Source organism: Paroedura picta, chromosome 7 (assembly GCF_049243985.1).
Source record: "Paroedura picta isolate Pp20150507F chromosome 7, Ppicta_v3.0, whole genome shotgun sequence".
In the NCBI taxonomy this organism is placed as follows: domain Eukaryota; kingdom Metazoa; phylum Chordata; class Lepidosauria; order Squamata; family Gekkonidae; genus Paroedura; species Paroedura picta.
In genome coordinates, this window is record NC_135375.1 from 81,825,827 (window position 1) to 81,852,307 (window position 26,481).

Consider the following 26,481-nt stretch of genomic DNA (forward strand, 5'->3'; position numbering starts at 1 on the left):
TACATAAATGGTCTATGAGGCACTTTTTGATCCAGTTGTTGTCCTTTCCTTCCTCAACTGTTTCTACTGATCTCATTGGCTACTGGTATCGTAACTACAGATGCATGTCTGGCACCTCCAGCAAACAGCAAGTGATTGTCTAGCTGTATAAGGAAAAGTCACCCCCAAGCTACCTCCACAAATCATGAATGGACCTTTTTGCTGTGTGTTAGAGCTGTTCTTTCCCCCACAGATCAGCAGAATTCCAAGAGGCTCAGGTAAATGAGCCCACCATGAAATAATCTCCTAAACAGTGAAATAGTTGGGAAACAGCACTTGGATAGAGTTAAAGCAAGCAGTTCGATGGGGAAAGGGTGACCGATCGATTGACCTAGCTCAGTTTTCTGCACTGGCACAAAGGTTGTTGGGTGATCTCAGGCTGGACATTCTCCTCCTGCATAACTTCAAAAGAGGTTGTGTGGAGGGCAAAATAACATATACCACTCTGAGTTTTTGAAGAAAGGATATGATGACTTGGATTGTTTAAAAGGCCAGTTAGACCATAAAAATCAGGGATTACTTGGAGAGGAGGCTATCCAGAAACGTGCAGAAACCTGTCACTGGTACCACTCGCCTGCATCTCCCATTAGCCTCAACATCCCCTCACAGTGATCTTGTGTCCTTTCTCATCATGCACTGAGGAGGAAAAGGACCACTGATCTTTATAGGAATGACACTGTGGCAGGTCACTGGGTGGCAGCTTTCTTCCGTGATGCTGTTGTCAGCCATTTAGTCGTGTCCGACTCTTGGCAATCCCACGGCACAGCTGTCACCACGATCCCTGATCCCGCACTGCCTCCCTCACACCTGCAGTGTTCTGGCTGGTGTCCATTTTGATCACATCCAACCACCGTGCTCTTTGTCAGCCTGGCTTCCTTTTTCCACTGACCAATCCTAGCATAATTGCTTTCTTCTTTGAGGTGAACCGGTGTTTCGTGATTTTGCATAGCAATGCTGTATCAGACTTTACGCGCCGTAGTATTTCCTTGTTTCCATGATATATCTTGAGTATAATTTCTGTAATTTATTTACTCCTCCTTTCCCCCCAGTTGAGTACCCAAAGGTGGGGGGACATTGTTGTCTTCTTCTCTATGTTATCCTCACAAGCAACCATGTGCAGTACAAAGGTTGAGGGTGTTTGACAGTCCCAAGGCCACCAAGCAAACTTCCATGGCAGAGTGGGGATTCAAACCTGGGTGGGTCTCTCCTAGACCGTTTATGCACTGGAGCTTTCATGCCGGGCTGCAGGCTGGAGTTTGTCGTGGCGGGTTACCCCACCTCTTCCTGCATCCACACGGGGGAGTATTTAGCCTGGTGTACCTCATCCGCCCCCGATTTGTACTCCTGCACAGGAGCTGGGGCAGTGAAGTTCCCAGTGCATAAATGGTCCTAGTCTGACTCTGTAACATCTACGGTGGATTGAGTAATATGACTTAGTCAGGATAAGCCTCCAGTGATTATAAAATGTGTCAAAGGTGCAAAGAAACCCACCTTTATCCCTTGGAACATGGGGAGAAAGGAAATACATTATATGAATTGATTATGCAGATTTCAAAGGATTTTCAGATGGCAGAATTTTATTGTTGAAGTTTTCATTTTAAATTTGGTATGTGAAAGAAAACACAAAACTCCTGCTGCTAAATTAAACACGATACTGTTGAGTTCCAAAATTCTGCAAATTAAAATTTTGAACATCATTTCAAGAATATAAAAATTGAAGATTGAACAAAGGCTATTAACATTAGAGAAATGATATTTTCGTTCAACATATTGTGAGTTCAATACTTTGAAAAAGCCGCATGATGGCTTCTTTGTTAGACTGAATGAATACTTCTAAATAATTAATGTGAAAGAACATTGAATAATGAAAAATATTCCTGATTTCAGTGATGCTTTGGACTGAACAATTAGTTGTGAATATGTTAATGGCCAGATTTACCTGTGCCCTTTGATGATGCTATAAGGTTGTCTGAAGAAGCTGTGATGGGCCAGTGTGAACATCAAGATGGTTGCATTTTGATGGCCCCTGATTGCTCTCCTAGCAGTGGCTGGGGACCAGAAAATTTGCAAGAGACCTTTTCTGCATCACGAATCCGGTCCAGTGCAGCATGTCAAGTTGTGGGTCTAATTTCTGCTCCATATTCCCTTGCCACATGGTAAATGAGGCCTGCATCATGCCAATTTTGGGACTGCCCTTGACCAGTGCCAATGTTGTCTGGAAGCAGAATTTAGCCCCGTGACTGGACAAGCGCTGGGCAGGTCCAGAAAATGTCTGAGAGACTTCAGGTCTAGTGAGCTTGGGGATTTGGAGATGCCTTTCTCCTCACTGCTGTCACTGGAGATTGGCTCTTTCAGAAGGAATGGAACCCAAGAATCTCAGAAATGCGAGAAATCAAGAAGAGAATATGGAAGCCAGTTAAAAAGGACTTTTATCCTTCCTGGAACCAAGGGAGAGAATAATGCAATGCAGGCTTCCTGCTTTCCATACTGAGGTGAAACCCATATGTGGTCCATTAAATTACTGCCCCTTATAAAGTAATTTTTCAGCTTTTTGCTTCCTTCCTTTCATCAGTATTGTATTTGCCAGCAGTCCTTATGTTATGCAGATAAATTGCCAAGGTGTTTCAAATTCCTATTCATCACAATCCTGCTTTTGAATATTAACTTTCTCTGCTTTTGGTTACTGTTAAAGTAAAATCAAAATATAACCTTTATGTTAGTTGTCACTAGTCTTCTAATGTGTGTTTTTTTTTCTTTTAGCTGGCATGTTGCTATGTTATGATCTTCCAATCCATGTGGGCAAAGATGGCAAACCTATCAGTCGATTTCTAGCCAGTAGGGGGCGCACTTTCCAGCAGATGTTAATTGCTCTCATTCATGAGGTAAAACATTGCCGGTTTTCCTCCCTCTTGTGCAGTCATTCTACGTTATTTTGTTTCCCAACCTGAGTTTGTGTCTGCTAATTAGGAAATAGTAGCTCCAAGCTGTGTGATGTTGTAATTTACTCTTAATTAAGTAAACTTGCTGTGAGGAACAATTAAGTAAAACGGGATGTATAAATACATCTAATAAAATGCTCTCTTTGCTGAAATGTTTCCTCTGAAGATCATTGGTACAAATTGAAGCTGATGCTTTTTTCCCCTTGAATTCTTCTTAACATTTCTGCCTAATCTGGCTCCAGTGCTATCAAATTGGGCTTGTCTGGAAAACAATTAGAATTTAGCAACCCAGAGAGTGACCCTTACCTCCTTGTTACTGTAATAATAACGGAGCATATCTCTTAGCCCAGAGTGCTGGGAACAACTAATTACATTGATGTATGTAAATGATCATACTAAGGTTTTGCAACTTTGGAGCTTTAATGTCCTATATGAAATGTGGTTGGGAGGGAATAATCAACGATCATCATCTAATTAATCATTATAAGTGAGACCTTGTTATCGAATATTGTCATTAAACAGAGCAGTGTGGCAACTGATCTTTGGAATCTGCCAACAGCAGGAGCCCGTGCCAGAATGGGCCCTGTGAGTGTAGATAAGTCATCTTCTAAAATATGATCGCAAAGCATATGGGAGGTGGCAAATACCTCAAAAGAAAGCTATGGTCACACACCATAGATATAAGTAATATTAATATTTATATCTCTGTTCTGGCTTTTATTTGACAGCTATAACTGCAAAGTAGGACTATTTCATCCGTGTCAGGGGGAAAGAGTATCTCTTTTAATGTTTCTGGAAGGAGTTTTACTGAAAGCTGAGAGTACCTTTAGGGTACTACTACATTTATGAATCTAAGCAGCCAGGACTGGTGGAATGATGCTACACTACATTACTTCTCTGATGCTCACCTTGCTTTATTAAAATAACAGGTACTCTGTAGCCAGACTAAGTCACAGTTACTGAAGTTTGTTTGGGACTAATGGAGCTGCTGATAGAGGGTGGGGCTTTCCAGAAGAGAGAAGAGTGATCCGAAATAGTTCAAGGAGCATTCCATCTTTGTGTGAAATTAGATTTTGCAGAGGATATGTGGTTTCTGCTGAAAACAGAAGCCCTGCATCTTCCCTTTTTCTTTGTGCAACATTTAATGATACTTATCACATGACATGATGACATGCTGTCATGTTGACTCCAAGATCATTGGCTGCTGTTTCGGGGAAGCCGACATTTTATAATGCAATGATGTCCCATTATGCTTCCCATGTTTTTGGACTTAGGGGAAAAGAAGGATGAGAATGGAGCTGCTAGTTTCAGTGGTAGGGTCACGTCCTTCGTAATGTTGATTTCCAACATAACTAAGCCAGACCACTTTGGAAATAGTTCAATTACAAAGGGGATCATGTTTGTAATAAAATGTTTGGATTTTTGGCAAAAGGACATTAAACTGACACTGAATCCTTCATGGAATAGTAACCTATTGCAAATACAGATGTCTGATTTTCTGTGAATGCATCAGTGGCAGGAAGCTGCAAAATAGACACATGTGCTTTTACCATACATTATGTGACAAGTGCAATGCACTAATGGTTTTTCTGCACAGAAGGAATATTCTGTGTAGTGCAGTGCCAGTGGAAGGCTGATTCAAATACAGATTCCCCCCTCCCCACCATGTTAAATGCTATGATCTGAGAGGCATGAATGAGTGCTGACTATGACAGAACTTATCTGGTGTAAGGTATTATGGAGTGTGGGGTTTGGCCCTCCACCATCAACTTTCTTTTAGGCAAAACTAGTCGCCAACCCAAGTCAAGCCTTATCAGTGTTATATATCTGTCTGCCAGTCAAAACCCTTGATCAGTACACTTAGAATCTGCGTACTAGTTACAGTCTTCTCTTTCTTCATAGAATTCCAGGGTTTGGTTTAAATTAGTCTTCATGTCTGTGGTTTTCCGGCCTCCTTAGAATTAGGAAAGCTTTCTTCTTTACCTCCCAAAAGGTGCACATCTGTCTTTTTATTCCACTTAATGAGATTTAAAATTTGTGCTTTGTCTGGTACTATGTTTTTCTTTATTTATTTGATTTTGTCTTGGCGGGCACTCCAGAAATCCATGTACATTTTTGTGTTAACTTTTGAGACTGAATGAAAAAAATTGAGAAAATAAATGAGAAGTAGGTCTTGCATATGTCCTGAAAACTCAGAAGTACAGTTCATTATTATGTTATGCACAGTAATTTTTCTGCAGGATGGGAGGCGTTAACAGAAACCATAATTTCCTTGCTCCTGATATTAAATGGCTCAGTAAAAGGTAGCTTGAAATGCAATTTTACCCTTAGTCTGTGTTCTAATGTTTCTTTGGCAAGGAAGAAGAAGGCAACATCTGGTAACTGCAGGCATAAAATCTGTGTGCAGGCTATAACTGCTTTTGTTCCGTTTGTTTCTCATATCCTCATGGGCTTCCACTGCCATCCTCCAGAGGTTATAAAAACCACTGCTTTATCAAAATGAAAGTGAGGTGAGGAAAATGCATATACATTTGATAAATAGTTATTTAATTTTTGGAAGGAAAAGAAAATAGCACAAAACAGTGTATGCTAATGCTAGGATTTTGGAGCCCTACATTTAGTGTGGGTATGTATATTTCATTGGACTCTGGTGTTGAGAGGGGCATGACCTGGTCTATTTTCTTTCATGTCTCACAAGATTTTTAAACAAAGGATGAAATAAAGCTTGTAACAAGTTTGTACTGGGACCAGAAAAATGGTGATAGGTCTTGTCTGGAAAAGGCAAGATGGTATGCAGCTGGGAATTCAATTTACTTTTGACCTTTTTGAGCACTCCATATAGGGATGCCAGTCTCTTAGGCGGGACCTGGAGATCCCCTGGAATTAAAGGTCATTTCCAGGGAACAGAGATCAGGTTCCCTGAAGAAAGGGACTATTTTGGAGGGTGGACTCCATAGCATTATATTCCACAGAGGTCCCTCCCCACCCTAAATCCTGTCTACTCCTGGCTCTACCCCCAAAGTCTCCAGGCATTTCCCAACCCAGAACTGTTAACTCCATCTCTTTGTAAAGTGAGAATGGAGTACAGATGGTGCTGTGACTTCTTTCCCAGACTTGGCCTGCAGACTCAGGTTTTGGAACTCTTTCCCAGGTAGCTTGTTGAAATCTCAGCAAGCCCAACACACAGCTTTTTGTCAGAATTTTATGCATGCTTGCTAATAATTATTATTATTACTGGAGATGGAGATTGGAGGCAATAATCTGGCATAATCTAACTACACTGTACGGTTAGCAGATAGTTAACTTTCATGATCTTTTAAAAATTTCTTTAATGTGGGGTGTAGAGTCCCTTTAAAGTTACAAATTTCTGACAGTGTGCATTTACACATGCCTTGTGATTCAATTCCCAGTAGTTCTTGAAATTACTGCCATTATTATCATTTAATATGAACTCACCAGGATCAGACCCAAGATTCTCAGGGTGTGGGATGCTGTATACTTGGCGAGTCCACTAAAGAGCTTTGTAGCTGGCCATGGTAGGTAGTTATCAGGTGACTGACTTTGTGTTTATGTGAATCTATTATAGTCACCTCAGAATAAAGTAATGTCCATCTTCCTGGATTCTTCCTGATGTTTAATGGGGCACAGGCATTTAATGGGGCATCTTCCCCCTCCCTAATATTTCAGGATGTCTTTATTTCATGGTTTTGGTTTGCTTTTTCCTTATTTAAAATTGAGAGTGAAAAGCCTCCCACTAGTTTCTTGAACTATAACATTGCTGTTATTTGGATCACAAACAATCAGAAAATATCTTATTTCAATAAAATGGATCAAGTCTATGTTGGAAACAGGACTGGTTATTAGTCCCCTCCCCTCCACAAATTAATTATTCACACAGTACTTGTTTTAGGTGGATTGGTATTTTAAAGTAGAGAATTGAATTGAGTTGAATTTATTAGATACAGCATAATACCAGCCATCTTAACACAGCCGCGCCACAGACTAAATAAAGCCATAAGGGCTTAGTGGGAGGAGTTAGGGCGGGCTCTGTCCAGGATGAGGAAGGGTGCCGATTGGCCCCTTCCTCCGGACAGACCATCGGCCGGGCCAATCCCCGCCCTGCCGACAAGGAAGCAAGTTGCTCCCTTGCCGGCGGCCTGATGCGTCGGGAGGCGCGAAGTGCCTCCGACGCGTCAGGCCGCTGGCAAGAGAGCCCCCCGCAGCTGCGCGGAGCGTCAGGCCGCCGGCCAAGGGAGCCCCTGCCAGCCGCGCCGCGCGCGACTGCCAGGGGCTCCCTTACTTAGCGCCCGCTGTATTTTTTTTACAGCTGGCTTGATTACTAGTTCTTAAATAAAACACATACAAACTATGTAATATAAAACATTTTAAAATAATATTAACATTCCTGATCCTCTGAAACAGAGGGGAAGAATCACTACAGAAGGTAGCATTTATTTGCTTCCATATATAATTTCTGTCCATAGAGTTTTCATGACAAAGATACTGGAGTGGTTTGCCATTTCCTTCTCTACTGGATCACCTTTTTGTCAGAGCTCTCATCTATGACTTATCCGTCTTGGGTGGCCCTGCACAGCATAGCTCATAGCTTTACTGAGCTACGCAAGCCCCTTCACCACGACAAGGCAGCGATCCTTTGGCCACCTCATGAAAAGGAAGGACACCCTGGAGAAGAGCCTAATGCTGGGAGCAATTGAGGGCAAAAGAAGAAGGGGATAACAGAGAATGATGTGGATGGATGGAGTCACTGAAGCAGTAGGTGCAATCTTAAATGGACTCCGGGGAATGGTAGAAGACAGGAAGGCCTGGAGGATCATTGTCCATGGGTCACGATGGGTCGGACACGACTTCGCACCTAACAACAACAACAAATAATTTCTGTAGCCTAGTGGGAGTTCAGGCAGGGCCCCAATCTCTTCAGGGAGCTCATTCCACCAGGTGGTGACCAGAACAGAGAAGGCTCTGGCCCTGGTTGAGGCCCAACATGGTTCTTTGGGGCCAGGGATCATCAGCCAGTTTGTGGTGGCAGAACATAATGCTCTTTGGGTGGTATAGGCAGAGAGGCGGTCTCTCAGATACACAGGGCCGTGGCATTCAGGATCAGTTGCAATTTCCAGATCAAGGTTAAGGGAAGGCCTGTGTAGAGTGAGTTACAGAAGTCCAATCTAGAGGAGCCTGTTGCATAGATCACTGTGGCTAGTTGCTCTGGGGCCAAATAGGCACTCTAGTAGCTTGGCATGGCGCAGGTGGTAGAAGGCCTGCCATGCTACTCTTGTGACCTGTGCCTCCATAGAAAGGGAGGCATCAAGAATTACACCTAGGTTCCTAGCAGAGTGAGCTACTGATAGTTGCACTCCATCCAGTTGAGTAGGTGCACTTCCTCACTTGGACCCTTTCTGCCCAGCCACAGGACCTCCATCTTTGAAGGGTTGAGCTTCAGATGACTTTACTTGAGCTACCACATCACAGCTTCTAGGAATCTGGCTAAGGATTCAGGGGGAGAATCAGGGCATTCATCCATCAGGAGGAAGAGCTGGTTGTCACCATGTAACTTATGTAGGTCACGAGGCTGGTATTTGCCTGGTTTCCCAGACTGTCAAAGGCCCCATTGACTCATGAGCAGTTCACACGTGGTACTCAGGAATCATATTAATGAAAATTTGTTCTGAGGATCCACTGACTCATATGAGGTCAAAGTGCAGATCGCCAGAGGTGTGCGGGGGAAATAACTCCATCAGATGGAAATGTAGGATACCTCCTGCTTGCTGGGAGATGGGATATCAATTTTTCCTAGATATTGAATTCCTGGTGGTAAGCATTTGACCATACATTTGTATTTTATTGCAGTTGTACAATTGCTTGACAGGATGATAGAGATTACTCAACTATATTGAGGTGAGGGTGCCTGCCATGGGGCATCTTTGGCCTTTGTAGGGATTCTCTGTCATGATTTTTCTAGTTATCTCATAAACATAACGTGCTTGTGCTTGTAGCCGTTAAAGTCGTTTGCAATGCTCTCTTTTATGTCACTTTATTTATTTATTTTCTGGGAGCAATCTTTTGAAATTTTTTTATGAAACCCCATTAGTAATATAAAGCTTCACAAAAGGGACTTTCACATTTTTTCCACATGAGCTACCTCATCTGAAGTAACTAAAGACAGGCTTAGTGTTTTAATATAACTGCCATTTGAAGCTTGTTACTTACAAAGAAATCCATAGAGACTGCACGAAATGTAAACAGGAAAAATAAAGGTTAATTTGGGAGCAATGAAAATTAATTCTCTTTCACTAGATAGCATTTTGTCACCAGGGATTAGAAGGTAGATTGTGTCATTGAGGACTAAAGACTCAGTGTAATTTCCTTGGTTACAAAATAGTCATTTGATTTTTTTAATATACCAAAGGATTACAATTGAAGAGTCTACTGTTTAATTAAAACATGCAATTAAAAAGCATGTTTATATATTTTTAATTAATTTCTAAATCTGGACAGAAACATGAGAGTTGAAAATTGTAGTCTGATGGTGAATCAGTGTCTAGGTATTCTTCATTCCATCATGATCTTGCATTATGTGGGCATTCCTTGTGTGGAGATTGTTGGGCGATCTGTACTCTATTTAGTACACAATGTTACAGGCGCATTACATGAGTGCATACACCTACAAAATATTCAGCTTAGCAAGTGGCTGAACTGGATGTGGACATTTCGTTCTGAGCAAAAATATTATTCCTATTGTGTTTAGGTCTCCATACCAAATTGCAATAATAGCAGTCACGTCCCTCTGGAATAGTCCCCCTAGACAACATTCTGGTCGGGGTGTATAGTTTATGACAACGAAAATAGACTATGATGTAAAATGCCTTCTGTAGGTTTTTTAACTTGTTTCCAGGAGAGTGAGAAAAATTTGATTTCAGGAAATAGTGGTCATTTTGAAGTTATGGATAGGGTTCCAGGCCAACGCAGCCAGCGCTGTGCCTGCGTGTGTGCGCCGAGTTAGGCACCGGTGCCCGCGCCTCCCCCCCCCCCCCCCCCGCCGCACTGGCCGCATCAGTCTGGAATGGCTGATTCCAAAGCCACTGAGCACAACCTTGGTGAAGTGACTGAATAGCACATCTTTTTACTCCCCCCCAAGTAGTAGCATACATGCTAATTGCTTAATAGATAAGTGTTGTGTGTTTATAAAGTGCTGTCAAGTCACAGCAAACTTATGGTGACCCCAGCAAGGGGCTTTCAAGGCAAATGAAAAGCAGAGGTGGTTTGCCATTGTCTTCCTCTGCAAACTTCCATGGAGGTTGCCCACCGAAGCACTAACCAGGGTCGACCCACCTTAGCTTCCCAAATTTGACAGAATGGGACTACACTATATCACCTTCCCTCCAAATAAGAAATTACAGTATGCCTTTTAAAACAAATTACCAATCAGTGTAGTCATTATGGCCAACTGTCCAAATATGGAAGTCTGGAAATATTTTTTCCTCAAAAATGGAAAGATTTATCATTATTATGACAAAGGTTCATCTGTCTACATCTCAACTGATAAACAACCTGTATATCTCAAAGTCCTTAAGCCAGTCATCCTGGTTTAAAGATTGTATCTAGGCAGTTTAGATACATTCAACCAAATCCTTGTTAAGATCAAAGTACAGTACAGAGCTATCAAGAGAATAATGCCATCTTCCTCTGAATGGTGTATGTGGTGTATGGCTGAACTTTAAGAAGTTCAAAAGCAACCTTAAAAACTACTAGATTGCTACAGTCAGTCCTAGATTGCAAGTCGTGTTTAGGGACTGTCAACTAAAATACCAGAGGCTCAGTCTCACCCCTGAGAGCTTCCTTTTCTGGTCCTAGCACTGTTATGAACCCAAAACCCCTTCCTTTCCCTCATTTTACCAGTTTTGTCCCCTGAGAGCTGAATGAAAGTGAACTGCTCAGTTATATAGGGGGGGGGGGGGCTCTGCCAAAGTAACTGGGAAGTGATGGTAACAGTTGAAAATTTGTTTTCAAGAGAGTGATTAAATTATGAAATGAATATTGTAACCTGTTTAGTTTAACATATTAACCCAATACAAAATTTTACTATACAAATTTTTTACAATACAAATTTTTTGTGTGAGTTTCTGTTGACCCAACCTTGCTTCTTGGAAGATCATGTTGGTATAGTTGCTCAGAGGGATTTTTATCATCTGCATTTGGTTTGTGTCTCTTACCTTCTATAATCCAGCAGACCTAACAACATTGGCACATATTTTTGTAAATTCAAGCCCAGGTTATTGTAACGTAGTCAGTGCCTGCTTACAGTTTGCTTTTTGTAAATAAAAACTATCTAGGGCGAAAAACTACACCCCTTGGCATCTCTGTGTTTTGCCACTATGGCCGTTTCTGCACTGGGAACTTCACTGCCCCACCCCCCTGTCAGGAGCACAGATCGGGGGCTGATGAAGTGCACCAGGCCAAATGCTCCCCCATGTGGGTGCAGGAAGAGGTGGGGCAACCTGCCATGACTAAAACTCCAGCCTGCAGCCCAGCATGAAACCTCCAGTGCATAAACGGTCTATGTTAGTTTTTCGATCCCAAGCTCATTTGATGTATAAGTGTAAAAATGCCACAAGAATTCATTCAGGAACTATTCAATAAGGATCCAAGGAACTATTTTTACATGTCCTGGAGAGATACAGCCTTTCCTGACAACCCTAAGAAGATTTACCTTATCACAGAGAGAGAAATTCATAGAGTAGACCAATACCTCAGAAACATAGGCATGTGATAACTTTGTTGTTGTTGTTATGTGCGAAGTCGTGTCCGACCAACCGCGACCCCATGGACAATGATCCTCCAGGCCTTCCTGTCCTCTACCATTCCCTGGAGTCCATTTAAGTTTGCACCTACTGCTTCAGTGACTCCATCCAGCCACCTCATTCTCTGTCGTCCCCTTCTTCTTTTGCCCTCGATCGTTCCCAGCATTAGGCTCTTCTCCAGGGAGTCCTTCCTTCTCATGAGGTGGCCAAAATATTTGAGTTTCATCTTCAGGATCTGGCCTTCTAAAGAGCAGTCAGGGCTGATCTCCTCTAGGACTGACCGGTTTGTTCGCCTTGCAGTCCAAGGGACTCGCAAGAGTCTTCTCCAGCACCAGAGTTCAAAAGCCTCAATTCTTTGACGCTCGGCCTTCCTTATGGTCCAACTTTCGCAGCCATACATTGCAACTGGGAAGACCATAGCCTTGACTAAACGCACTTTTGTTGGCAGGGTGATGTCTCTGCTTTTTAGGATGCTGTCTAGATTTGCCATAGCTTTCCTCCCCAGGAGCAAGCGTCTTTTAATTTCTTTGCTGCAGTCCCCATCTGCAGTGATCTTGGAGCCCAGGAAAATAAAATCTGTCACTATCTCCATTTCTTCCCCATCTATTTGCCAGGAATTGAGAGGGCCGGATGCCATGATCTTTGTTTTCTTGATGTTGAGTTTCAAGCCAACTTTTGCACTCTCCTCCTTCACCCGCATCAACAGGCTCTTTAGTTCCTCTTCACTTTCTGCCATTAGAGTGGTATCATCTGCATATCTGAGGTTGTTGATATTTCTCCCTGCAATCTTGATCCCAATTTGTGACTCCTCTAATCCCGCATTTCTCATGATGTGCTCTGCATACAAGTTAAATAGGCAAGGCGACAGTATACAGCCTTGCCGAACTCCTTTCTCAATTTTGAACCAGTCAGTGATTCCATGTTCAGTTCTCACTGTTGCTTCTTGACCTGCATATAAATTTCTCAAGAGACAAATAAGATGCTCTGGTATTCCCATCTCTTTAAGAACTTGCCACAATTTGTTGTGTTCCACACAATCAAAGGCTTTAGCATAGTCAATGAAGCAGAAGTAGACGTTCTTCTGGTACTCCCTAGCTTTCTCCATGATCCAGCGTATGTTGGCAATTTGATCTCTAGTTCCTCTGCCTCTTCGAAATCCTGCCTGTACTTCTGGAAGTTCTCGGTCCACATATTGCTGGAGCCTAGCTTGTAGGATTTTGAGCATAACTTTGCTAGCATGAGAAATTAGTGCAATGGTGCGGTAGTTTGAACATTCTTTGGCATTGCCCTTCTTTGGAATTGGAATGTAAACTGACCTTTTCCAATCCTGTGGCCATTGTTGAGTTTTCCAAATTTGCTGGCATATTGAGTGTAGCACTTTTACTGCATCGTCCTTTAAGATTTTGAATAGTTCAACTGGAATGCTGTCACCACCACTAGCTTTATTGTTACTCAAGCTTCCTAAGGCCCATTTGACTTCACATTCCAGGATGTCTGGCTCCAGGTCAGTAACTACCCCATTGTGGTCATCAGGGATGTTAAGCTCGCTCTTGTATAGTTCTTCTGTATAATTTTGCCACCTTTGTTTAATCTCTTCTGCTTCTGTGAGGTCCCTACCATTTTGGTCCCTTATCATACCCATCTTTGCATGAAACGTTCTCTTCATATCTCCAATTTTCTTGAAAAGATCTCTGGTCCTCCCGATTCTATTGTTTTCTTCTATTTGTTTGCACTGTTCATTTAAGAAGGCATTCTTATCTCTTCTAGCTTTTCTCTGGAATTCTGCATTCAGTTGGGTGTATCTTTCTCTTTCTCCCTTGCCTTTCACTTCCCTTCTCTCCTTAGCTATTTGTAAAGCTTCCTCAGACAGCCATTTTGATTTCTTGCATTTCTTTTTCTTTGGGATGGTTTTAGTTGCTACCTCTTGTACAATGTTGCGAACCTCCATCCATAGTTCTTCAGGCACTCTGTCTATCAGATCTAATTCCTTAAATCTATTTGTCACCTCCACTGTGTATTCGTCGCGGATATGATTTAGTTCATACCTGAGTGGCCTAGTGCTTTTCCCTACTTTCTTCAATTTAAGCCTAAATTTTGCAACAAGAAGCTCATGATCTGAACCACAATCAGCTCCTGGTCTTGTTTTTATTGACTGGATAGAACTTTTCCATCTTTGGCTGCAGAGCACATAGTCAATCTGATTTCTGTGTTGACCGTCTGGTGATGTCCATGTGTAGAGTCGTCTCTTGGGTTGCTGGAAAAGAGTGTTTGCTATGACCATTGTATTCTCTTGACAAAATTCTACCAGCCTGTGCCCTGCTTCATTTTGTACTCCAAGGCCAAACTTGCCTGTTATCCCGGTTATCTTTTGGCTTCCTACTTTAGCATTCCAATCCCCCATGATGATAAGCACATCATTTTTGGGCGTTGCTTCTAGAAGGTGTTGTAGGGCTTCATAGAACTGATCAACTTCATCCTCTTCAGCAGCAGTGGTTGGGGCGTAGACCTGGATCACTGTGATGTTGAATGGTTTGCCTTGGATTCGAACTGAGATCATTCTGTCATTTTGGGGATTGTATCCCAAGACTGCTTTTCCTACTCTCTTATTGATTATGAAGGCTACTCCATTTCTTCTGCGAGATTCTTGTCCACAGATTCTTGTCCACCTGATGGTCATCTGAATTAAATTCACCCATTCCTGTCCATTTTAGTTCACTGATTCCTAAAATGTCGATGTTCAGTCTTGTCATTTCTTGTTTAACCACGTCCAGCTTGCCTTGATTCATGGATCTGACGTTCCAGGTTCCTATGGAATAAAAATCTTTACAGCATCGGACTGTCTTTTCGCCACCAGTTACTTCCACAACTGAGCGTCCTTTCGGCTTTGGCCCAGCCGCTTCATTCATTCTGGCACTACTCGTACTAGCCGTCTGCTCATCCCCAGTAGCATATTGGACACCTTCCGACCTGAGGGGCTCATCTTCCAGCGTCATATCGTTATGCCTATTGGAACTGTCCATAGAGTTTTCATGGCAAAGATACTGGAGTGGTTTGCCATTTCCTTCTCCAGTGGATCACCTTTTGTCAGAGCTCTCAGCTATGACCTGTCCGTCTTGGGTGGCCCTGCACGGCATAGCTCATAGCTTCACTGAACTACGCAAGCCCCCTTGCCACAACAAGGCAGCGATCCTTGAAGGGGGGTGATAACTTTAGATGTTTTTAAAAGTTTTCTTTCTTAAATAATGGCATACTTTGATAATTTTTGTTCTCAAAAAACTCCACAGTTTTATAAAAGAACCATGTGAGTTATTTAATATACAAAATGGGAGGAGTGAATCTACACAAAAGAAAGACATGGGAAAGCCTCTCTTTCCCCTTCACAGTGCATAGGAGTGAAACAAGGTTGCATCCTTGCCCCTCAATTATTTAACCTTTTCTTAAGTGACTTACCCTTCTATTTTGACAGAGTTAATGGTCATCCCCCCATTCTTGGCAAAAGACCCACTCCACTTCTTTTATACGCAGATGACACAGTTATCTTATCAAGAACTCGAATTGGCCTTATACGCTATCTCCGGTCATTCAGAGATTACTGTAGTGACAATCAACTAAAAATAAACTTTGAAAAAACGAAGATCATGGTATTTGCAAAGACCCGATATAAGTTTCCCTGGATAATAAATGGTAAACATATAGAACAGGTCAATCACTACAAGTATTTAGGCATAAACTTTACTTATAATAACAGTTGGGCCAACCATAGAGAAAAAACAATCAAATCTGCAAAAGGCCAGTTGTCCCTTTTAGCCAAGTTTTATCATCAGAAAGGCAACGAAAACCTTCAAGCAGCCATTAAAATCTACAATGCCAAAATAATTCCTCAGATTCTTTATGGAATCCCAATATGGATGGTTGCATTTAATAATAAATTAGAGAACATCCAATCTTTCTTTTTCAGAAATCTGCTAGGAGTCCCAAACTGTGTGGCCAATCATACACTTGTTGCAGAACTTGGCCAACAGAGTCTAGTAGCCCGGGCTTGGTCTCAGGCCTTTAAATACTGGTTAGAAATTCATTTCCATGCTCAAACGGGTAGCTTGTTAATTAACCTTTTGAGTGACCCTTATTCTTTCAGCTGGCTGGGCAAAATGTAAAAAAAAACTTCAAATTATGGGTCTGGACATCTCATCCCTTAGCATGCAAGACGAAAGGACGATACTAAAACTAATATCGCAGAGACTAGAAGATCAGGATACACAGATTCTGGGCTCCTCTAACAACAGTGTATGTTCTCCCCGCTTCTGGGATATTCCCTTATTTTACAAATCCATGCCCATGTATCTCCAAATTTTGGAGACACACCAGTTAAGAAGAGCATTTCTAGTAGCTCGCTTAAACAATTTTCCCTCAAATGTCACCTGATGTAGATTTTTTAAGATCCCTTCTCAGGAGAGATACTGTTTACATGGATGTAGTGTCCCTGACACGTTGTACCATATACTTCTGGTGTGTCCTAAGTTTGAAGTATTTCGTCGCCCGTTAGCTAATTATCTGAAGAAATTGAAATTCAGCTGTGTTAATGAGAAACACTGGATTAAAATGGTACTAAATGTGAGGGACTCAGCAACTATTATAAAAGTAGCAAAGTTTTTACTGGCAATTTTAAATGAAAATCTTTTATGATAGATTTTCCATCTGAAACTTTGAAATTTTCGTTTTATGCTTTGCAAATTTTATGCCAATAAAGGTGCTCTGAATCTGATTCTGCCTCATATCAAAATGTGTTTTCAAGCTATGGCTGTCTTAATACAATGAAACTCAGTGATTTCTGCCACTAAAACCAGTTTTGTACCACTTTCCCTATAAAAATGCATTTAAATTTGCCTTTGGGTAGAAATGTAGAAGTTTGGTTTTCCACCGTGCTAAGAAGGTGAAGTCCTTCATGCCTTGGGACCTTCATACCCAAAGAAACTGAAGAGACATGGGACCTTCATGCCTCTACCTGTATCAACCCTCATATCACTCAAGATCTTCTCACTGTTGCTTGCTGTTCTGTCCTTCTACCAGGCATGGTCCTCCCAGATGAGGTCCTGCTGTCACATGCTGCTTATACACTGGGGGTCAAACTAGATGTGGCTATGACTGCGTCTTTATGACCACCACAAAGTCCACCATTTTAAAGGCATTTTAAAATATTGTGAGGGCCAGATCCTGGTCAGGTCTGCAGCATGGCACTTTTCTACTGGATTCTAGGTTCAGAAATTTGTGTAAGACAGTGCAGTTTCAAATGGTATTTCCACGTTAGATGGTCTTTGTTCATCAATCTATGGGGTTCAGATTTAAATTGAACCAGGGTTGTGTGTGTTTTGGCCATTTGGATATAACGGATATAATGTTTTGTGGCATTTTAATAATCTTGTCAGCTTTGAACGAATGCACTGTATAAATATTTAAACAAATGGAAACTGAAGTTGGGCGTTACTAGATGAAATTTAGAATAGGTATGATGAGGGAAATCTTCAATTTCATTTTGCATACAAAACACCAAACCTAGTTAGCACACCAGAAATACTGATAAGAGTCCACCTCTGCTGACACTGATACCTTTGACTTGTTTATTACATTCAAGTTATATTGACCTGGAAACCACTGAGAATTAATAACTTGTTTTTAATGGGCTCCCAATGGCTGTCGTGACAACTTTCAATGTTTTCGGTTGAGGCCAACAGTAGAAATAATTGGACATCGGAAACAAAAAACTAATTCTTATGCCTGCCATAGAATATTATGAGACATAACAATGCACAGCAGTCATTTTAATTACAGTGCTGTTAAAGAAAAAGAAAAAAAAGCTGTAGGCTTTGAAGTGCCTCTGCCAAACAAAAAGGATCCTGAGCAATAGATTTCTTTTATGCTGCTGTAATAATGACAGTGTATGAACTATGAAGGCCGGAGTTGTGCAGTTTAAGGTTAGTTTTAATGGTGCCTGTACCACTTTCACTGTAAAAGGAACACAGCAAAATAATTTTTTGTGAAGTTCCATTTGTCGCAAGAAGGTTTGAAAAAGGTTTGAATTTCCTTTCCAAGCTCACCTTTGCAATTTTGGATTATTTTTTTGTGTGAGATCATTTTTACTCTGTTGCTACAAAAACTTTTGCGTAGGTGTAGTTCATTAGGTTAAATAAATTTATTTTACTGTGTGAACTCTTGACTGGGGCTTAAAGGGCTACTGTTGCTTCCCTCAAGTGTTTTGGGCACACCCAGGGAGATTTTTCTTTTCTGTGTCTTTCAGTCATGAATCCTCATGCTGTATCCTTCTGTTTTCATCCATTCTTCAGCATGGCCAAAACAAACCCAGGTGTTCCTCAGTTTTGTAGAACTTGTGCAGGTTTTAGAATTCCAGACTGCTCATGCCTCGTTAGTAAAAACCCTGAGAACCTGATACAGCTTTGCCAGTAAACTTTTTTTTAAAGCTAGAAGAAGTACAAAACTCAGTGTTCTGATTTCAGCATAAATGGATGTGCATGTGAAGTTGTGCATGTATAACTGACTTGAGCTCAAACAAGGTGCTACAGCTCACACCGGTGGGTCCATGGGTGCATGTCCTGACTTGCTGTCACACAGAAGAACAAGGTGCCCTACAAAGGTGGGAGGGTCTTCTGACTTTCCTCCTGGGTCCATTATGCACACATTGGATAATGCATTTTCAGTGTGTTTTTGCAGTTGGATTTTTCTGTGCAGAACAAGATAATCTACTTCAAAAGTGCATCACAAGTGCATAATGAGGGCCCCCCATGGTTTTTGCCCACCCAGTTTACCCTTTTCTGGAATCCATGTATCTTTCTCCTCCCCACTTGCAACACCAAGCAGCAGAGCACTGTTGAATTACCCTATTCTTCTGTGGGACAGCAAGCTGGGGTGGCCGCCTGTGTCCCAACTGGTGCAAAATGGTAACATCTAGTTTGAGCCTCAGTTGGTGGGATCCAAGGCTTGCTCTTCTTGCAGGAAGGCTCCTCACTTTGCAGAAAGAGATCAGTGAATCTGCAACATCTGTTCTTCCTGTTCTGTTGTTCCTTACACAGCAAGTACTTTTTTAATTATTATTATGCTGTGTCTCGCAGGTAAACATTCAGCCTTCAGAATGGCACCGTTCGCTGTTGCTTCCTCAGTCTTGGGCAGGATTTATGGAAAGAACATTTCATGCAGCTTTGCAAGTAAGACCGGCTTGTTTAAGGGTCAAGTACGGGCATACCTGAGACATTCAGGATGGGTGGGATGGGCTTTAAATGCAATGAATAAATGTCCTTGCTTGATATAAGAGAAGAGCATTTTTTCAACACAAAGTTTTCAGGAGAGTTTAATACCTTTCCTCCTCCCTACCATCCTGCTCCCCCCTCACACAATACTCCACGACTTCTCTTACTAATGGACTCCCACATGGAGACTGTATGGAAATAAAGATGTAAGAACTACATAGGTGCCAAGTTCATCATTTAGCTGAACCCATTGTTCACAACTGTGTAAATATGCATAACAAGAGAATAGTTGAAGCTTAGCCACTGGAAAACTTTGGAAAAACTTATGTGTCTTTTCGAGCAAGGACATTTATGGCCAAGTATGGCATTTCAGTATATCAACAAACTGAGAAATTGGGTGTGTGTAAAATGAAACATTTAAATATTAGTTTTTTACTTACCTTTTGTTTTTTCTTTACTTTTAAAGGTAAAGGTAAAGGTATCCCCTGTGCATGTCTGACCCTTGGGGTGACGCCCTCTAGGGTTTTCATGGCAGACTCAATACGGGGTGGTTTGCCAGTGCCTTCCCCAGTCATTACCGTTTACCCCCCAGCAGCAAGCTGGGTACTCATTTTACCGACCTCGGAAGGATGGAAGGCTGAGTCAACCTTGAGCCGGCTGCTGGGATTGAACTCCCAGCCTCATGGGCAAAGCTTTCAGACAGCTGCCTTACCACTCTGCGCCACAAGAGGCTCTTCCCTGATACTTTTACTTTCTCAATAACTTGGGAATAGGGAGAATGTCTTTCTATTCTGTCTTTCTAGATGATAGAATGTGTGCCAGATTATTGAGAAATTCGTGTTCGCTAGTGTTCAAAAGAAGGGCTGCCACATTATAAACTAGGCAGATGCTTGGTCATTCATTAGAATTGGTTAACATGTACACTACTATTTTGGTTGTGGGCCAAAAGTGGTGTTAAAAAATAAAAAACAGTGGTTTACCTTGAGAAAATGTATCTGATTTTTTTAGCCCACTTTTATATCAAAAGTAATTTATGACTGACCCAGAAGTATAATGAATGACTGCAACCCCCCCCCCAAATTGTTTGTTTCTGTATGTGATTTCATTTAAAAATTCATATAATGCATATAAAGACTTGCCATTTTTAAGGTTGCAGTCATCCATTTAAAATACATCTCATGAAATGTTCTCTTCCTATTCTCCTGCTGTCTTTAATGTGGAAACTTTCTTCCTTAAATTCCAGAGGCTGTTTGCATAAAAATGTCAATGATGAATTTCAACAAAATCATTTAAAAATGATTACGACAAGATGAAATGTGGTAATAGAAGAGGAAATAATGGTGTAGAGTAATAGTCTTGGCAGGTTTCAGTTAACTGGTACTATAGTTAATAGTTGGTTTACAAAAACCTATCTACATGCAAAAATGACTTAGTGATTTGGAGTTTTAAGTAATTAATGAGGGCTAATGGTGTTATCTATGCTCACAGCATAGATGCATCCTCATTCTTCAAAACTAGAATTCTGTCACCTAACACGTAGTTTATTATGCAGGAAGGGCTCATAAAGAACAATTTGATTTGATCATGGAGTGGACCTTGGGGGAAAGGTTACATCTGTTATGCAAGTGTTCCCTATAGAAATCTCTGGATTACTACCCATGTAAGGTCTCCTGCTGATTTATGTTGTGATTGTGCAGGGAAGGCAGGCGGAGCTGGAGATGCAGTTAAAGCATGGAAGAGAAGGACCTGAAGAAGTACAATACAAACAATTTACAGCCTGGCTCTGGTAAGGGAATGTCTGTCTGCTACTTGTCACTTGAAATGGTGGTATGTAAGTGGGGGAAAGAGCAAGGAAGACACTTCAAAGGATTGAAAGTTGCAAGTTTGACTGACTGTATCAGTGTTGAGGATGAAAAACAGATATGATCTTTGGCTTGGAGGGAAATGGCAAGAACATGTTAGTGGAGTAGGTAAGGGTGATTTTATTAGCTGCTCTTTATTTGGTAACTGAAAAAGTTACTGATAGTGGCAGTGGACTGGAAAACCTTGCTTTGGTTTGGTATAGAGAACCCTTTCCCACTGAATTCTCAAATACAGATAGAAAAGGCATGAATCTTTTAAAGTTTAAAATTTAGACCATCAACTTGGTTTGATAGCCAGGCTTAAGGGAACACCTATCTTGTCATTAAAAATTGCATCTATAGTATTAGTATAGTATAGTATAGTATAGTATAGTATATATCCATCCATCTACTGAGTAAAGAAGCTTGAGATTATTTGACAAGGAAACCATGGGATCATCAGTATTATTGAGCTGCTTCCAGACTAGACACTAGGATAAACACATACTTTGTAACAGCATAATTTTTTAAAAGGGAATTGAAGTAATCTCCCCAAATGAGAAGAAACTTCTATATACCATCTATAAAGCTGAATATCAGTATATGTGTAGCCTAAAATGTTCTGGTCAAAACTTTATTACTTTACAACTGAAGCCTCTTCTCCAGCCCGCTGCAAGCCAAGCCACAACATTGTCTTATGGGAATTTCAGTGCCCCTCCACATACCACACATTTGAATCAGACTTAGATTACAGGAAGTTTGGTTTCTAGAAGTTGCTTGGAATGTCTATTTATGCCTACAGGATGCAAGCTCAATTTACTTTGTGCATAGATATGCATGCAATATCTATATGTATCCATCCTTTTCCCTCTCATGCACGTTTGCATTACAAGAATATGCTGTCTTTCATATAATACAAACTTTGGCTTGCAAGGATCATCTTCATTTTTGTTATGGCTAGAGCATCCAATATGGAGCATCTTAAAGTGCTTTATAAATATTATATGTTATGTTATACTCATACCTCCTTTTAGAGTAAATGCAGCATTGGGATTTCCATAAAATATATACACTGCCACATCTTCAGCCTAATAAACAAAGTGTAATTCAAAGAACTGCACTAGGGATACTTAAGGGTTTGTGTTTGTCAAGTGGGACTTCTGAATTATTTTCATTGAAACTTCATGCTGTTTGGTTTTTCCTCCCCTTAGGATCAGAGATATGCTGACTGATGTAATCAAAGGTGCTTCAAAGTAAGATGTTTTTTCTCTTAAGTGGGTAACACAATTTCTTTAGCCTGTGCTGTTCAGAATATTGTGGCACAGTCTGTTTTAAGGTGGTCCTGTTATCTTGATGCAGAGTTCTCCTGGAAGAGGAAGAACTTCCTTGCCCTGGTTTAGTCCTGCCTTCTTTAAGGTAGCAGTGATCCTATGGATCCTGATGGAAAGGGAACCCTTTTGGGGTTTTTTCCTAGGGCTGAGAGAAATCAGAGGAAGCAGAAGGGAGAATGCATGTTTCTCTCTCTCTCTCTCTCTCTCTCTCTCACACACACACACACACACACACACACACGCTCTCACCCTTTGTACTGTGAAATACTTTCTCCTTCCCTAATGTCAGCAGAACAAGCAGAAAATGCCCACCTGATCAAAATTAGTCTCTTCCAGGCTGCATTCTGGTTTGGGTTCGCTGATTTGTCATGTAGCCAGACATGCTTGGCTGTGTGATGGTGATGCCTATGCAATTCCTAATTGGCTGCAATCAGGTTAAGAATAAGCTACTGTTGCTGATATTTAAATGACATTGAGACTGGGGAAAGACACAGCTGTGAATAGGTGACCCATAATGAGCAGAAAAATAAGTTGGTGGGTAGTTTCATGAAATTGTCTACCTTGTTGGGTTTTTCTGATCATTTTTTTAGTGGGAGAAAAGTTAGTGTAGCCCTAGTTTTTCTTAGGTTCTTTTCTTTTTCTTTAGTTCTTTCCTAACATGAGTCCCAAATGTCACATGAAAGCAGAGGATCTAATTCTACATATGGTTCAAGCCTAAACCTTCTAAAGCAGTGGGTGAGAGTGTAATTTAAATACCAAATGATATACAGGTATGGCAACTGTACCATACTCCTGCATGCTCTTTGCCCCATCAGTCCACATTCCTAAGGGTTTGTGTGTGTGTGTTTTGTCTTCCAGCTACAGTGGGATAAATGAAGTTAGTGTTATAGGAAGAGGAAAAGTATGAGGTGGGGGCTGTAGAGAAGAATTATGGGATTATTACCCTTCCATGACCTGTACTGTACCTTTCATACTTCAGATCATTCCATTTTAACCTTGGAATTATTGGGACAGACCTATTTTTGGCAATATGGGCATGCTACTTTCACGTTAGTCCTGGGAACTGGGGATAGAAACAGACAGGCAGTGTATTATATATTCTCACATTATTCATACTCTTACACCTTGGCTTGAACAACTAAAATAGATCTCCAAGGAAAGAACCAGAAACTCCTTCATCCCAGAGTGCTTTAAGCAGTATTGTTACTGGAGGAAATTTCTAATGGAATTCTGCAGATATCTTTTAAAAATAATATCTTTTTTAAAATAAAAAAAATGCTATGTCCATGAAAGCTTGGTGAAAGCCATTTTTGTCCCATGCAAACCTTCTGAGCTGTGTTTTGACTATCTTCTAAAGTGACTTATATAATAACTGGCTTAACATCTTCAACAGGGACAGCCCTGTGGTGAAAGGAAATTGTCTTCTGGCGTTAACAGGCCTTGCACTGGCTGTAGCAAAACATGAAAAGGGTCTTTCTTCGGACACAGAAGAAGGACTTGATGTGAGTTAAAGCTTTTGGTGGCAGATCTTCAGTTTTTCATACCCACTGTATTGGTGTAACTGAATGTGAAATATTGTCTTCATCAGTTCAAGTTTGGATTTGAAATGCTGTCAGAAACCTTATTGGCAAATGGGCAGTTGGAGCTAACTGGGAACGAAACCTCTTATTTTAATTAGCAAAATCTATCAATATCATCTATCAACCTTATATTATTATGTTATATATTTATATACCATCACTCACTGTGATCAGCGTAGGCCACAAGCTAAGCATACTTACATGATTGTATCATTGGTATCATTGGTGCTTCTGAGTAAGGATGGTTAGAATTATGCTGTACTTCCCTTTAAACATACAGTTCTCCTTCAGTGGGGGGGATGTTGACCAATGATAGTTGACCAATGTTGACCAAGCTGGTTAGCTCCTTTTGTTCCAAGCAGGGCTATGTAAATTTTTGTATGACTCTCTTGGTAAGATCGAGGCTGCCCTTCTAGTTTCAGTTTCCATGCAGCTCCAGCAGGACACTTGAGCCTAGCTCCGCTTCTTAAAAATATCCCAAAAAAACCCATATATTTTGATTTCTCTGGCATGAAGGAAGACAGAGATTTTAGAAGAATGCCTAGTTTCAGCATTAAGAAGAAAAGCGATGCCTTGAGAAACAAGTCTTTTCCATCCGGAGCTTTTGGTATGGGAAAGGGGCATGTGAAGGGCCAATCTCTCATATCTCCACCTGCAACAAAGACAGTACAACCTAAACTTTGGGGTTCTTTCTTAGCTTCCCTTTCACCAGTATGGGAGACTCTGCAGAAGGCTAGTCAAACTGATCAGGCAAGAGGAGCAGCTAGTGGCCAAAGTCTAAAAGCACAATACATCCAGGCCCTTTTGAGCATTCAAGCAGATTGGCTGAGCAGAATGGTCATAGATCTAGGAGAATGGACTCTGAACCACAACAACTTTTGGGAAGACATGGTTCGCTTTTGGATGCTAATTATGGGTTTATTGGTGTCATCAGACAAACCCCAAGCAGAGGGGGAGGATGCTTTACTACGCAAGTCAGCAAACAGCCTATTGTATGCTCCGTCTCAGATGCATCTCATCAGCAGGGTCCTAAACAAAATAGGGAAGGAGGAGGAGGAGGTAATAGTCATTGCACCCTTCAGGCTGAGATGCTCCTGTTTTTCAGAACTAGTAAAGATGTTAGTGATCACCTTGTGGCTACTACTTTCCAGGCAGGACCTACTGTGTCAGGGGCTTGTCCAGCACCTGGACCAGCTCCACCTAATGGCCTGGAGAATGAGAGAGGCTTGGTTTCCCAAAGGAGGTAGATAATATTATGGTGCATCCGAGGAGACCAGCAACTAAGCATATGTATAACCATGCCTGTTCAGCCTTCAAATCCTTTTTTTTTTTAATACAAAGAACTATGCTCCGATTAGGCACATGTTTCCTTCCTGGTGTTATCTAAAGTATTGCAAGCTATGACTAAGATAATGTTCAAGCCTGTTAAAATTTCTTTCATGGGAGGCAGCCTTCCTCATAGCCATTGCATCAGCCAGAAAGATTTCAGAACTGAGAGCCTAATCAATCAGACGTGAGCTATGTATTTTTCACCAAGACTTGATAATATGAAGGATGGATCTTTCCTTTGTACCAGAATATCCTCAGCCTATCATTTAAGCCAACAGTTGGTTCTTTCTTCCTTCAGACCAAAAGTTGCTCGCTCAAGATAAATTTTCACGCAAGCTGGATATGCACAGGGCCCTGCGTATAAACAGAACAACACATTTTTGGCTTACAGACTCTTTATTTGTATCATGCAGCTCAGCAAATCTGAGTGGGAAAGGTATCAGAACCTAGTATCACCCTTTGGGTTAAGCTTGGCATTTGTAAGGTGTATGAGATTCTGGGTTTAAGAGCACCACAAAACGTTACCACTCATTCCACCAGGGCAGCAGCTACATCAGCTGCCTTTTCAGTGAGAGCTCTGGGAGAGGAGATTTGCAGAGCAACCAGCTGGGCATAATTCTCTACATTTGTGAGACATTATAAGATTGACCAGTTGGATTCTTTCGAGGCCACCTTCGTGACAAGAGTCCTACAGCAAGTGGTGGTTTGAGGACATGCAGGTATCATACTCAATTTGTTTGTCTTCACATCTTTTTGCTAGCTTTAGTATAAAACCAACTTGGATGACTTCCTCCACTGAAGGAGAACACAATATTGGACTTACCTGAGGGCTACTTCTCTTCAGTTGGGCGAAGTCATTCATTATATAGCTGAACTATATAATGATGGGAAGGTCAGCTACTCACTGGCCTGGGAGAGTCCTACAAAAATTCACATAATCCTGCTTAGAGCAAGAGAAGGTGGGGCCTAACCAGCTTGGATGACTTTGCCCCACTGATGAGAAGAACCCTTCAGGTAAGTCCAGTGTTTTGTTCTTTGTTCAAAATGCAATCAGTTTTTAGTGCACATATATGCTCAGAGTACATAGCAGACATATTCAGTAATACAGAACACTGCTATAAAGGTAGGCATTCCATGCAGCAACCAGATTATTGGGAGTAGGCCACTTACCGCTGAATTCTGTTGTCTGAAATATATCCTGAACCAAAATACAGAATTTGCAGTTCCGGCCACTCTCCAGGTATCCTCCTTCCAGCCAAAGGAGTGTTCTTTGAACTTAATTGGCTCTTCTCCTGTGGAAGAGCCTCTTCATTGGGAGAAAGGCTCCTTAGATCGGGGGTAGTCAACCTG

The 26,481-nt window shown here is 41.3% G+C and overlaps 1 protein-coding gene across 5 annotated transcripts in view; it reads left to right on the forward strand.

The window, feature by feature from the left end:
* FOCAD (focadhesin) overlaps positions 1-26,481 on the forward strand; it is a 214,120-nt gene that overhangs the window by 84,373 nt on the left and 103,266 nt on the right. For all 5 annotated transcript variants that reach the window (XR_013232617.1, XR_013232618.1, XR_013232619.1 and 2 more), the window contains 5 exons: positions 2,800-2,921; positions 18,916-19,008; positions 20,748-20,836; positions 22,103-22,144; positions 23,616-23,724. Coding sequence is in view for 2 of the 5 variants with exons in the window: in XM_077345182.1 (XP_077201297.1) it covers positions 2,800-2,921; positions 18,916-19,008; positions 20,748-20,836; positions 22,103-22,144; positions 23,616-23,724 (455 nt within the window). In the remaining 3 variants the exon portion in view is untranslated. The remainder of the gene's footprint in view (positions 1-2,799; positions 2,922-18,915; positions 19,009-20,747; positions 20,837-22,102; positions 22,145-23,615; positions 23,725-26,481) is intronic.